This window comes from Melospiza melodia, chromosome 4 (genome assembly GCF_035770615.1).
Source record: "Melospiza melodia melodia isolate bMelMel2 chromosome 4, bMelMel2.pri, whole genome shotgun sequence".
Taxonomy (NCBI): domain Eukaryota; kingdom Metazoa; phylum Chordata; class Aves; order Passeriformes; family Passerellidae; genus Melospiza; species Melospiza melodia.
This window is the reverse complement of record NC_086197.1, coordinates 2,280,004-2,292,914: the sequence shown is the minus strand read 5'-3', so window position 1 is coordinate 2,292,914 and position 12,911 is coordinate 2,280,004. Positions and strand designations below refer to the sequence as shown.

General features: G+C 43.4%; 1 protein-coding gene across 1 annotated transcript in view; it reads right to left on the bottom strand.

Moving 5' to 3' along the window:
- Positions 1-6,742, bottom strand: part of CHCHD3 (coiled-coil-helix-coiled-coil-helix domain containing 3) — a 155,150-nt gene extending 148,408 nt beyond the window's left edge. Inside the window, exons 1-2 of the mRNA XM_063153648.1 lie at positions 6,588-6,742; positions 4,157-4,225 (exon numbers count right to left, since the gene is read on the bottom strand). Of these exons, the coding sequence (XP_063009718.1) occupies positions 4,157-4,225; positions 6,588-6,668 (150 nt within the window). The 5' untranslated portion in view covers positions 6,669-6,742. The remainder of the gene's footprint in view (positions 1-4,156; positions 4,226-6,587) is intronic.
- Positions 6,743-12,911: the final 6,169 nt, after the last annotated feature.

Sequence of the window (12,911 nt, the reverse complement as noted above, 5' to 3'; positions counted from 1 at the left end):
AATATGACATTATATAGGATATATATTATATATAATATAATATATATATTATATATAGTGTATATATATAATATATATTATTATATTATATATAATTATATATATATAACATATATGTATCTATTTAACATATATACATATATATGTAAATATATATACAAATAAATATATATTATCATGTATTATAGATATATATTTTATGTAATGTAATAACACTGCATATAATATTATACAGGGATATTGTTATGTATTAATATATAATATTATGTCAATAATAATATTAATAATATATAATGATACATAAATATAGAGATATATAACATTATAATTTTTTATTATTATATATTATTCTTATTGTGGATATTATTAATAATAATATTACTATTACATTACATCAAGCAAATCATGGCCTTTCAGGATATCAGTGATCCACAACCATCTCAGTGTTATATTATATTACATTACATTATATTATTATATTATATCATATCATATATTTAATATTATATATATATTATATTATATTATATATATTATATTATATTATATTATATTATATTATATTATATTATATTATATTATATTATATTATATTATATTATATTATTATTATATTATATTATATTATATTATATTATATTACATTACATTACATTACATTATATTATATTATATTATATTATACTATATTATATTATATATATTATATTATATTACATTACATTATATTACATTACATTATATTATATTACATTATATTACATTATATTATATTATATTATTATATTATATTATATTATATTATATTATATTATATTATATTATATTATATTATATTATATTATATTATATTATATTATATTATATTATATTATATTATATTATATTATATCTATACTAAAAGAATAGAATTTTTATTCTTATTTTATTATTAAATGTTATATTTATTATTATATATTATTCTTATTGTGGATATTATTAATAATAATATTACTATTAAATTACATCAAGCAAATCATGGCCCTCCATTGATCCATAACCTGAGTGTTGCCTGAGGCTTTTACTCCATTTATTTCAGGTTTCCAGTACAAGTTTCAAACACATTTTTAGGAGGATTTCCCAGAGCTGTAAACAGAGAAGAGCAACCAAACACAAAAGCAAAACCCAAACTCTCCTGGCTCCTGCTACAGGAAAAAAGAAAATCCCCATCAGGAACTTCCTGAGCTTTCCAGGTGTCTCACAGCAAAGGGAATCAACCCAAGGCACTGCCAATATTCTGCTTTTTTTCCTGTTCTAAAAATAAGAGGGATTCTAGAAAGTAACATCACAAATGTCAGTTTATTTCATCTCTCAGCTCATGCAGAGACAAAGTGCTGCTGGAACAAATAGGTGGATGGATGCAATTAATACATGAAAGGGCAGAGAGCTGCCAGGTTTATTTGCAGAGGATTCTTGCTTAAGTGGCAGAAATTCAGCCCAACTCTCTAAACTTCAGGTGCTCCCAAAAACTCACAAAACAGAAAATAATTCCCACAAGCAATACTGCAAAGCCTCCCTCTAATTTCTCCTGAGATATTCCAGTTTTAAAATTCAGTTTTTCATGCAGTATCCAGCTGTCCATAATTACTAATATCATCAGGACATGCTGAAACTCTGCAAAAATATTAAATTTTAAAAATTAATAATCCTGATTTTTCTGAGTACTGGAATGTGCAGGGATAGGATGTCCTTAAGGATCTCCCATTTTCCCCAAATGTATCCTGAAAGCTTTTTCCTATGTAACCTCACACCCAAAAGGTGAAATTTGTCCTAAAGTTCACTTAAACCCTGGGTTTGTCTCCAATTAGAAACCAACACTTGAAATCCTCACATCCCAATAAAATCTTTCCATGTTTCTCACACAAGATATCCACTGAAACTCCACCCAAAACCACACAGCAACACAAAAAAAAGACACCAAAGCACAAAAATTCATCCATGAAAACCATCAAGGTATGACCCAGCTCCTGAGGAGGCACCAGCAGGGATGTTTTACTGCACCCCTACACAATATTTTGATATAAATCAGCCTTGGCTCATTTATTTAATGAGGACATAATAATAAACACAGTGAAAAAAAGGAGAAAAACCCTCTGTGCCCTTAACAGAATCTGTTTCTTCAAAGGGGAAAAAAAATTACTGAGCTACTGACACTCTTAATAATTTAAGAATTTATTCTTCTTTTTTCTCCCCTAATAAACTATTAGTTTTTCCAATATGTACTAAGCTAAAATGAATTAAAGCATTCTCTCTCTGAAGCTTTAGGTATAACACACACCCAGAAAAAAAATAAATAAATAAACCTCATTGCCTGACCAAATTACTTTCCATCAATATTGCTTTAGGAATTACAGCCAGACTTGAAAGATTTTACACTTGTTAAATATTTTAGTGCATTTAATATTCCTCAGAAGGCAGCAAGTGAGGCAAGCAAGCTGAGATGCTTTCAGACATTGGCTTTAGATGTCAGCTCTCAGTGCAAGTGGATGTAATTTCATTTCTGACCCCAAACTGAGTCAATAAATTCATCATTATTGGCAAGCAACAAGACACACGTTCTTCCATGGAACTTAATCCATTATTCCTCCACCAGAAGGTACCAGAGGTGGCCTGGAAGAAAGGGCTGGGTTTGAGAGCTTTGACATCTTCTCTTCTTTTTGTAAAGTGTTATTTGTCTGGGGTGCAGAAGCACTTCCTCAAATCACAAGTTCTTCAAGGAAAAATAAATTTAATGTTTTCTAAGCTTGAGAATGTTCAGCAATTCATGGAATCCTGGAATGGTTTGGGTGGGAAGGGACCTTAAAGAGCTTTTAATTCCATGGCAGGGACACCTCCCCTATCCCAGGGTGCTCCAGCCTGGCCTTGGGCATTGCAGGGATCAGGGCAGCCCCAGCTGCTCTGGGAATCCCTTCCCAAAATCCCACCCCAGGCTCCCTCTCCAGGGAATTCCCTCCATTCCCAGCTCTCCCAGCCTGCATTGGATCCATCCCCACCCCGACTCCTCTCTAGGAAGGGATTTTGGGATCTGGGGGCTTCACTGGGAACCTCAGCACTCCAGGAAGGGTCTCCCTTCCCTTCTCCATCCCCAATTTCCATAAAAATCCCTGGGGATGGATTCTGAGTGTCCCAAATCCCAGAATGGTTTGGGTGGGAAGGGCCCTTCAAGCCCATCCCATTCCAATGCCACCATCCCAGGCTGCTCCAGCCTGGCCTTGGGCACTGCAGGGATCAGGGGCAGCCCCAGCTGCTCTGGCAATGCCAGCCCAGGCAGGAATTCCTCATTGCCAAGATGCCACCATGGCTGCCCTCTGGCAGTGGGAGCCATTCCCTGGGTGCTGTCCCTGCAGGCCTTGTCCCCAGTCCCTCTGCAGCTCTGCTGGAGCCCCTGCAGGCCCTGCCATGTGCTGGGAGCTCTCCCTGGAGCCTTCCCTGCTCCAGGGGAACATTCCCAGCTCTCCCAGCCTGACATTGGATCCATCTCCTCTCCAAGACATTCATGGGCCCAGGGGCTTCACTGGGAACTCAGCAAACCAGGAACGGTCTCCCTTTTTTTCTGCTCTCTTTTCTCTCCCCATTTTCCATAAAAACCCCTCAGGATGGATTCTGAGTGTCCCAAATCCCAGAATCCCAGAGCAGTTTGGGTGGGAAGGGACCTCCAGGCTCATTCCAGGGACACCTCCCTATCCCAGGCTGCTCCAATCCTTCTGTGGCATTGCAGGGACCCAGGGCATGCAGGATTCCAACACTTCCCAAACCTAAAAGTCAGTTTTGATTAAAGGACCAGAATTTTCCCTTCAGAAAGGAAGGGAAAATTCCCTTTCCCTTTAAGGCATATCTGGATATTTGCATGTTCTGGGGTGTTTTTGAGTTTTTAACGTCTTTAACAATGGATAACAGTGTGGGAAAACCAACTCGAATTTGTGTTTACACTTGAATATCAGCCAGGAAAAAAAAAAAAAAACAAGAGGAATAAACTCCTTTAATGATCTACAAGCTAAAGATGTTAATGTCCTAAAACCATCTTTGTGAAAGGGCACTGGGTCCATTGTGATGCTCTGAAGGGCAAATCTGATTTGTTTTTTGCCATGAGAAGCAGAGAAGGAGGAGCAGAGCTCACCTGGCCTCGGTGCTGTCTGCCACTGCCTGAGGAGGGCTCCTTCATCCGGTCGATGACGCTGTCAGACAGCTGCAAACAAAACCAGAGAAACCTCAGCTCCTCCCTGTCCCCATCCCCCTCCAAATGCAGAAAACTCCACAAAAACAGAGCCTGGAGGTTCCACACAACACATGGCAGCTGCTCAAATCCACCCCCCAACATAAAACACTGCCCTCCATTGCTCACAGCACTCACCTCACAAAAAAGCAGAATAAAATTATTCTGCCTCTCACAGGGAGGAGTAAAGGAAATAAAACACTTTTGGTTTTTTTGGGTGTGCTGCTGGTTATTAATCATTATTTTTGCCTTTCTCACTGATTGAATTTGTCTTTCTGAGGTGCACAGCGCTCAGCCCAGGAAGAATTTCACCCTTCCAAGGACTTGTGCAACACAGGTGCTCGGAGTGGAACACAAAGTTCATTCTGATGTGGACACAAGCACAGAAAAATATTCAAATTGTGCAGAACCCATCCGTGCAAGAGCAGCCTCCAGTTCCCTGTCTATGGAAGGCCATGGATAAAATGAACCAAAGGGAAAGAATTATTTGCATAAGACTTGTGGATTCCAACTTCTGTCATCAAAGCACGGAATTATTTAGATTTGGAAGAGAATTAAAGAGTTTGAATTCCATGCCCTGGCATGGCAGGGATATATTTCACTGTGCCAGGGAGCTCCAAGCTCTGGCCTTGGGCATTTCCAGGGATTCAGGGGGAGCCACAGCACATGAACTCCACTCTGTATGGAAAATATGAATTATATTTTTATCTAATTTTATATATATATAATTAGATATAAATATAATATAAATAATGATAATATATATAATATAAATATTATAAATATAAATATTTATAATAATTTATAATAATATTATATATTTATAATAATATTATGAATATATAATATTAATAATATTTATAATTATTTATAATATTATATATTACAAATATAAATATAATATATAAAAATATAATATAAATAAATGATAATATATATAAATAATATACATATATATATGTATATTATTTATATATATATTATCATTTATATATAAATATGATACATTTATATCACTGTCACCTATTTACTCAAGAGCATGAAATGACTAAATGGAAAATAACCATTTGCTGAACCAGAATGAACTCTCAGGGCTCCTCCTGCACCTCTCCTCTCCAAAATCAGCAAGAAATGATAAAATTATTATCCCTCCTCATAGAAGCTACACAGTGCCTGACATGCAAACATTCCCTAAGCTGCAGGATTCCTCACGTTTGTTGTGTCACAAGTTCTGCAGCGCCCCAATCCTTCCCTGGATGTGAAAAATGCCAATCGTTTGTTTTCAGAATGTTAAAAGTTTAATAGTAATAAACTGGTTCTAAAAATAGTAATATAATTAGAGTAATAATAATAAGGACAATTTGGATGAGGACAGTATGAGATAATAAAAGCAAAGAATTAGGGACAGTCTGGGTACCTTTTCTGGGCAAAATAAGCCTGAAAAAAGCCCCACGTTAACAGAGGATTAACCCTTAAAAACAATAACCTGTTGTGTATTCATACACTTCATACATGATCCATAAATTCCATTCAAACACAGGACTGTGTCTGGGCAGTGTCAGCTTGTTCCTCTGAATCCTAACAGTGCCTTTGAGGTGGGAAGAAGTTCATTTTTTCTGATAAGAGAGCAACAAATTCTCTTTCTCTGAAACATTCAGGCGTCCTGTGGCTGCTATCTCACTGTGAGTCCTTTCTTTAGAAAACAAGTATCCTACATAGCATAGTTTCTATTTTAACATTTTGTTATAACCTAAAACTGTATTTAACAGCCTACCTAAGAGAATGAACACAGCACAACTTTCTAACACAACACATACAATATTCATGTCAATATTTGCAAAAAGCCAATCATAAAATGGGCATTTTTCACACCGGACATCCCAGGGATCCGGGGCTGTCACAGACAGCAGGGGCGGCATTGCTGCCCCTGGATCCCTGCCATGTCCAAATCCGGGCAGGACAGGGTTTGAGCAGCCAGGGACAGTGGCAGGTGTCCCTGCCATGGCAGGGGTGGCACTTTAATGTCCTCGCAGTGCCAGCCAGGCACTGAGCGGTGCCACACACAGCGAAGGTGAATCCTCAGCGTGCAGGGCAAAGGGAGGAGCTCCGTGTGGAGGTCAGGCAAAGACAAACGCGGCCCCTGCAGCCACAGCGAGCCCCCAGAGCGGCCCGCACGCTCCTTATCCCCCCGGAGAGGGGAAATCCCTGCGGGCAGCGGGACGCGAGCGGGGGCGGCCATTGGGACAGCGACACAGGGGAGGGACATGGGAAGGGGAGCAGCGGCCAGGCCAGGCCCGCAGCGCTGCGGCGAGCCCAGGGCCGGCCCCGCGCTCACCCGCACGCCCTTGACCACGGTGATATTCTCATTCTCGTCCGCCTCGAAGGTGACGCGCCGGGTGCTGCCGCCGCCGCCCATCTCGGCCCCGCGGACACACGGACGGCCCCAAGGAGACTCGGCGAGCACGCTGCCAGCGCGCCCCGCAGCAACGCCGCTCCCCATTGGCCAGCCGAGCCGCCCCGCCCGTAGAACGCCGCTTCCTATTGGCTGAGCCGGCGCGTCGCCATGGAAACGGCGCAGCCCGCCCCTGCCGGGAGAGACAGGTACCCGGAAAGGTGCGGGAAGTTTTTCGGGGCGAACTTCATGAGGGGCGCAGGGACTACAAATCCCGTGATGCTCCGCGCAGGGAGGAAGCGGGATAGGCGTGCCCATCCGCGCGGTGCGCGCTGGGTAATGTAGTCATGTCCGCCCCTGGGTCTGTGCGGTAGCCGAGCACCAGCCAGCGCCTCCGGGGTGCTGAAAACCCTCTGGGGAGAGGCTGAGGGAGCTGGGAAGGGTCTGGAGAACCAGGAGGGGCTGAGGGAGCTGGGCAGGGGCTGAGTCTGGAGAAATGTCCCTGGGGGTGCTGGTGACAGTGGCTGGACATGCCCAGGTGTGCCAGGTGGGCAGGAGGCCGCTGGCACCTGGATTTCAGCAGGAATGGAGTGGGCAGCAGGGTTAGGGAAGGGACTGTCCCCTGAGCCGGCACTGCTGAGGGACCCCCTGGAACCTTGGGGGCAGCTCTGGGATCCTCAGGGCAGGAAGGGCCTGGAGGGGCTGGAGAGGGTCCAGGAATGGAGCTGGGAAGGGTCTGGAGAGGCTGAGGGAGCTGGGAAGGGTCTGGAGAACCAGGAGGGGCTGAGGGAGCTGGGAAGGGTCTGGAGAGGCTGAGGGAGCTGGGAAGGGCCTGGAGAACCAGGAGGGGCTGAGGGAGCTGGGAAGGGTCTGGAGAGGCTGAGGGAGCTGGGAAGGGCCTGGAGAACCAGGAGGGGCTGAGGGAGCTGGGAAGGGTCTGGAGAGGCTGAGGGAGCTGGGAAGGGTCTGGAGAACCAGGAGGGGCTGAGGGAGCTGGGCAGGGGCTGAGCCTGGAGCAAAGGAGGCTCAGGGGCCCTTGTGGCTCTGCACAAGTCCCTGCCAGGAGGGCACAGCCAGGGAACAGGGACAGGAGCAGAGGGAACGGCCTCAGGCTGTGACGGGGCAGGTTTAGGTTGGAAATTAGGAAAGATTTCATCCCTAAAAGGGTTGTCCAGCCCTGGGACAGCTGCCCAGGGCAGTGGTGGAGTCCCCATCCCAGAGGGATTTAAATCCTGTGATGTGGCATTGGGGACATGGTCAGTGGTGGCCTTGGCAGTGCTGGGAATGGTTGGACTCAATGCTCTGGGAAGGCTTTTCCAGCCTAAACCATTCCATGTGTGCAAAATGCCTATTTTATGCGTGGCTTTTTGCAAATATTTAAATTAATATTATATGTGTTGTGTTAGAAAGTAATGCTGTATTAATTCTCTTAAGTAGTGTGGTAAATAAAGTTTTAGTTTATAACATAAGGTTAAAATAGAAACTATGCTATGTAGGATACTTTTTTTTTTCTAAAGAAAGGACTCACAGTGAGATAGCAGCCACAGGACACCTGAATCTTTCAGAGAAAGAGAATTTATTGCCCCATTATCAGGAGAAATGAACTTCTTCCTGCCTTGCTCAGCCTTGAAGACTCCATTAGGATTCAGAGGAACAAGCTGACACTGCCCAGACAGAATCGTGTGTTTGAATGGAATTTGTGCATCATGTATGAGGTGTATGAATATGCAACAGGTTATTGTTTTTAAGGGTTAATCCTCTGTTAACGTGGGTCCTTTTTTGGGCTTGTGCTGCCCAGAAAAGGTACCTGGACTGTCTGTAACTCTTTGTTTCTATTGTCTCATATTGTCCTCATCCAAACTGTCCAAAATTTTTATTACTCTAATTATATTGCTATTTCTATAACCATTTTATTACTATTAAACTTTTCAAATAATAAAAACAAGTGATTGGTGTTTTTCACACAGTTCCCTGCTGTGCTGAGGGGTGAGAGCCCCTGGGCCTGGGCTGGTGCCTCGTTCCCTTTTCCACATGAAATTCCCATTAGCACAGCCCCTTTGGGCATCTAATTTCCTTTCCAGCAGATTAATAATGTTATTAATGAATTGTCTTTTCAGCCTGCAAGATAAACTGCATCTGAATCTGGCTGTTCTGGGAGCTTCTTTTTCTTCCTGAAGTCCCAAAACTGCTGGGTCAAATGCTAACAAATAACAACAACCATGGTATTTGGGAAACTTCCTCTTTGCTTCTTTTCCCCTTCCAAGTCCTTCATTGCTTGGCTCAAGGAGGGAAAGCCTATTTGCACCACGGTGATCCCAAAACCTTCCCCTCCCCTTTATCCCAAGGTGGGTTTTGCACAATCCCAGCAGCTTTTTGCTGCCACATCTCATTTCTCTGTCCCCACACCACCAGCAGCATCAGCAGAGCTGCTCCTGCCTCCTTGCTCCATTTCCAACCCGTTTTTATTTGGATATAACGTGTCTGTCAGCCACCATTGCTGCCTTCCTTGGGGCTCAAGATCTTGCTGATGGCCACTTTGCTACCAAATAAAAATTGCTGGGGAATATTTCAAGGACACAAAGCTGTTCTCCTGAGGGGTGAGATGTGATGTTTATGGGCTGGTTTTACGGATGTTAAACCACTTTCTATGAGGGGGCTCTGTTAAGAATTCACCATCCCTGAAACTGTGAGGTTTTTTCCACAGAATAAATGTGGATCTCTCTGTCTTCATTCTGAGCACTGCTAAGAATTCACCATCCCTGGAACTGGTTTTATTTTCACAGAATAAATGTGGCTCTCTCTGTCTTCATTCTGAGCACAAACAAACTGATAGAGATGAGTTTTCTTTATTTTTCCCCTCTGGGAATGTTTTTAAAGGGTCAAATTGTGTTTATTCAGTGAGTGATGGCACTTTTGGAAACGCTCAGCTCCAAATCAGAAGAAGCTCTTCCCAATTTATTTGGCAGGGCCCAGACACAGCCCTTGCCTCACTGAACAGGAAGATTTATATTTAGGAATTAAGGTTTTAACAACAGCTCTTTTCCTACCAGGGGCTTTTTATGATTGTTTTCTATGGCTGGAAATTACAGAACATATGCAGAGATTTCAGCAGGGGGGTTAAAAAAAAAGGGACAAATGGGCAGAATTAATACTCAAAATGGCTTTGGGTCATTTTGCTGTGTCTGGGAAGTTCAGTGGCAGTGGGAAGAGCAGGACTGAGGTACCCCAGAATTTATGGCTCCCCTCTAATAGGTGGAAATGAAAGAGTCTTTGCTGCAGGCCAGGGCTATCTATATGTCAGGAGCTTCTCTCTGTGGGCTGTCAGGCCTATTGAAGAGCTCTTTGGAGGGTATTGCTAGATGGGAAAAATAAAATAAAATAAAATAAAATACTGTTAGAAATTAATGTTGGAAAAAGCTACAACAAATTTGCAGCCCAAAAATCATTTGTTAACTACTGGCAAATAAACTCCTGTCCAGCTCACAACTCTCAGGAGCAATCTGCAAACAGAAAGGGAAGGTGGGCTGTGTAAAAGTGGAACATTTTATATGTTCATATAAATAATGGGCTCATTTCAGGAGTGGTATAATTGTGGTACATGGGATTGTAGGAGTTCCCTTCAGTGGTTAGCAGAGAGTGCATTTCTACCAGAGAAAAACACAACAAAAAAGCAGAATGGCAAAGAAAAATGTAGCAATCAAAATCCACCTATTAATTGCTTCTGATGGTGATTGATCTGAGCCCACTTCAGATGTGTGCAAGCAGAAAATTCACCTCAAACTGGCAAACCCCAGGTATGGAATAGAGAATCTGGAAAACAAGCAGGAACATCAAATCAGGGAATCACAGAAAAGTTTGGAAAAGCCCTTTAGGATAAAGTCTGGCTCTGCCAAGCCACCCATGTCCCCAAGTGCCACATCCACAGGGATTTTAAATTCCTCCAGGGATGGGGATTTCCCACTGCCCTGGGCAGCTCTGCCAGGGCTGGACAACCCCTTTGGGAAGGAATTATCCCAAAATCCCCCCTGAGCTGCCCTGGCCCAGCCTGAGGCCGTTCCCTCTGCTCCTGTCTCTGTTCCCTGTCCCCTCCTGGCAGGGACTTGTGCAGAGCCACAAGGGCCCCTGAGCCTCCTCTGCTCCAGGCTCAGCCCCTGCCCAGCTCCCTCAGCCCCTCCTGGTTCTCCAGACCCTTCCCAGCTCCATTGAAGTGAGTGCTGAATCGCTGGGGGGGAATCAAACAAAGCTCCAGTTTTCACAGGAATCCACAGTAAACTTCCCACCACCTGTTCCAAGGGCTCTGTGCTCTATCACACACCTTGTTGAGGCTCCCAGTTCCTCACATTAAAACACCTTTGAAGCTCCAAGCACAGCGTTTGTGGTACCAACTGCTCAAAGCTTGTCCTGCTCAAAGCTCCAGCTGCATTTCATGTGTGGCCAAGGCAGGATTCACTGATGTACTGACCTGTTCCTCCAGCAAAAACACCAAAAATCTGTTTAACAGCAGCAGCCCTGGGCAAAACCCAGAATTTCTGTGATACACAAGATCTGCTCCTCCCAAACAAACTGGGTGAGGTTTTCACTGTTTTATGGTTTGGGTGAGAGTTAAAGGAAAATTCTTTTACTGCTCACTCAGAAATCTGCAGGTACAAATAACACAAAAGTATTGTAAAACTCTGCTGAATATGTTTCACAATTTATCACATTAAGGTTGGAAAAGACTCAAATTCATCAACTCAAACTGTTCCTCCAGCACTGCCAAGGCCACCACCGACCCACATCCCCAAGTGCCACATCCACAGGATGTGGAGGGAATGGAGGGATTTAATGTCCTCCTGTTCAGCCCTTCACAGAAGGAATTTTTTCTGTTATCAAAATCTAAACATCCCCTGCCTCAGCCTGAGGCCGTTCCCTCTGCTCCTGTCCCTGTTCCCTGGGCTGTGCCCTCCTGGCAGGGACTTGTGCAGAGCCACAAGGGCCCCTGAGCTTCCTTTGCTCCAGGCTCAGCCCCTGCCCAGCTCCCTCAGCCCCTCCTGGTTCTCCAGGCCCTTCCCAGCTCCCTCTGCCCCTCCTGGTTCTCCAGGCCCTTCCCAGCTCCCTCAGCCCCTCCTGGTTCTCCAGACCCTTCCCAGCTCCCTCAGCCCCTCCTGGTTCTCCAGACCCTGCCCAGCTCCCTCAGCCCCTCCTGGTTCTCCAGACCCTTCTGGATCTGTTCCAGCCCCTCCAGGTCCTTATTGTCACGAAGGTCCCAAAACTGAACACAGAAATTGAGGTGTGTGGAATTTTTGGGGTCTTTTGTCATGGGGAGGAAAGATGAATCTGACTTCATGTTTTGAGAAGGTTAATTTATTACTTTATCATATTATTATATTAAAGAATGTTATATTGAAACTATACTAAAGAATAGAGAAAGGATACAGACAGAAGGCGTAACAGGATACTAATTAAAACTTGTGACTCCTTCCAGAGCCCTGACACAGCTTGACCCTGATTGGTCATTAAGTTAAAACAATTCACATAAAACCAATGAAACAATCCCTGTTGGATAAACAATCTCCAACCACATTCCAAAGCAGCAAAACACAGGAGAAGCAATGAGATAATTATTGTTTTCATTTTATTCTGAGGCTTTCAGCTTCTCAAGAAAAGAAATCCTGGTGAAGAAATTTTTCTAGAAAATATAACAGTGACAGAGGTGGGGCCTCAGCAGTGCCAAAAACAATGATTAGGTTATCTTCATTAATATTGTATTTTTAGGTTAAAAGCTTTCACTCTTTGTTCTGCCCTGTGCTTTTCCACATTTTCCCTTTTTATGGGCAGGTTATAAATGCCTGGTTCTTTGTTAAAACACAACTCTCTTGTCCAATCCTGTTTGTCCTTGTCTGAACATATTCCATTGAGGCAGAAATATTTCTTCCACCACTCAATACTCAATTTTTCTGATGTACTCCACCAGTACTGAAGGACAGCCTTGCCAGGCATTCCCAAATAAATCCTAATGTGCCCAGGAACAAATGACAATTAAAATTCAGTCTCTTGTGTGAGGAATTTTAAAATGCCATGAAAACCCTGGATGGGTGAGGTGCTCATGGCTCATTGCACTCCTGCTGTCAGGTTCTGCTCTGTGGAGCATCTCCTGCTCAGTCACTGTCACACTGGGTGACTTTGCCAGGTGTCCCTTGGTGGTCCTTGTAGGAACCCAGGGCATTGCTCTGGCTGCCCTGGGTGATTCCAGACCCTGCCAGGGGGCTCAGAGACCCTGGCACAGAG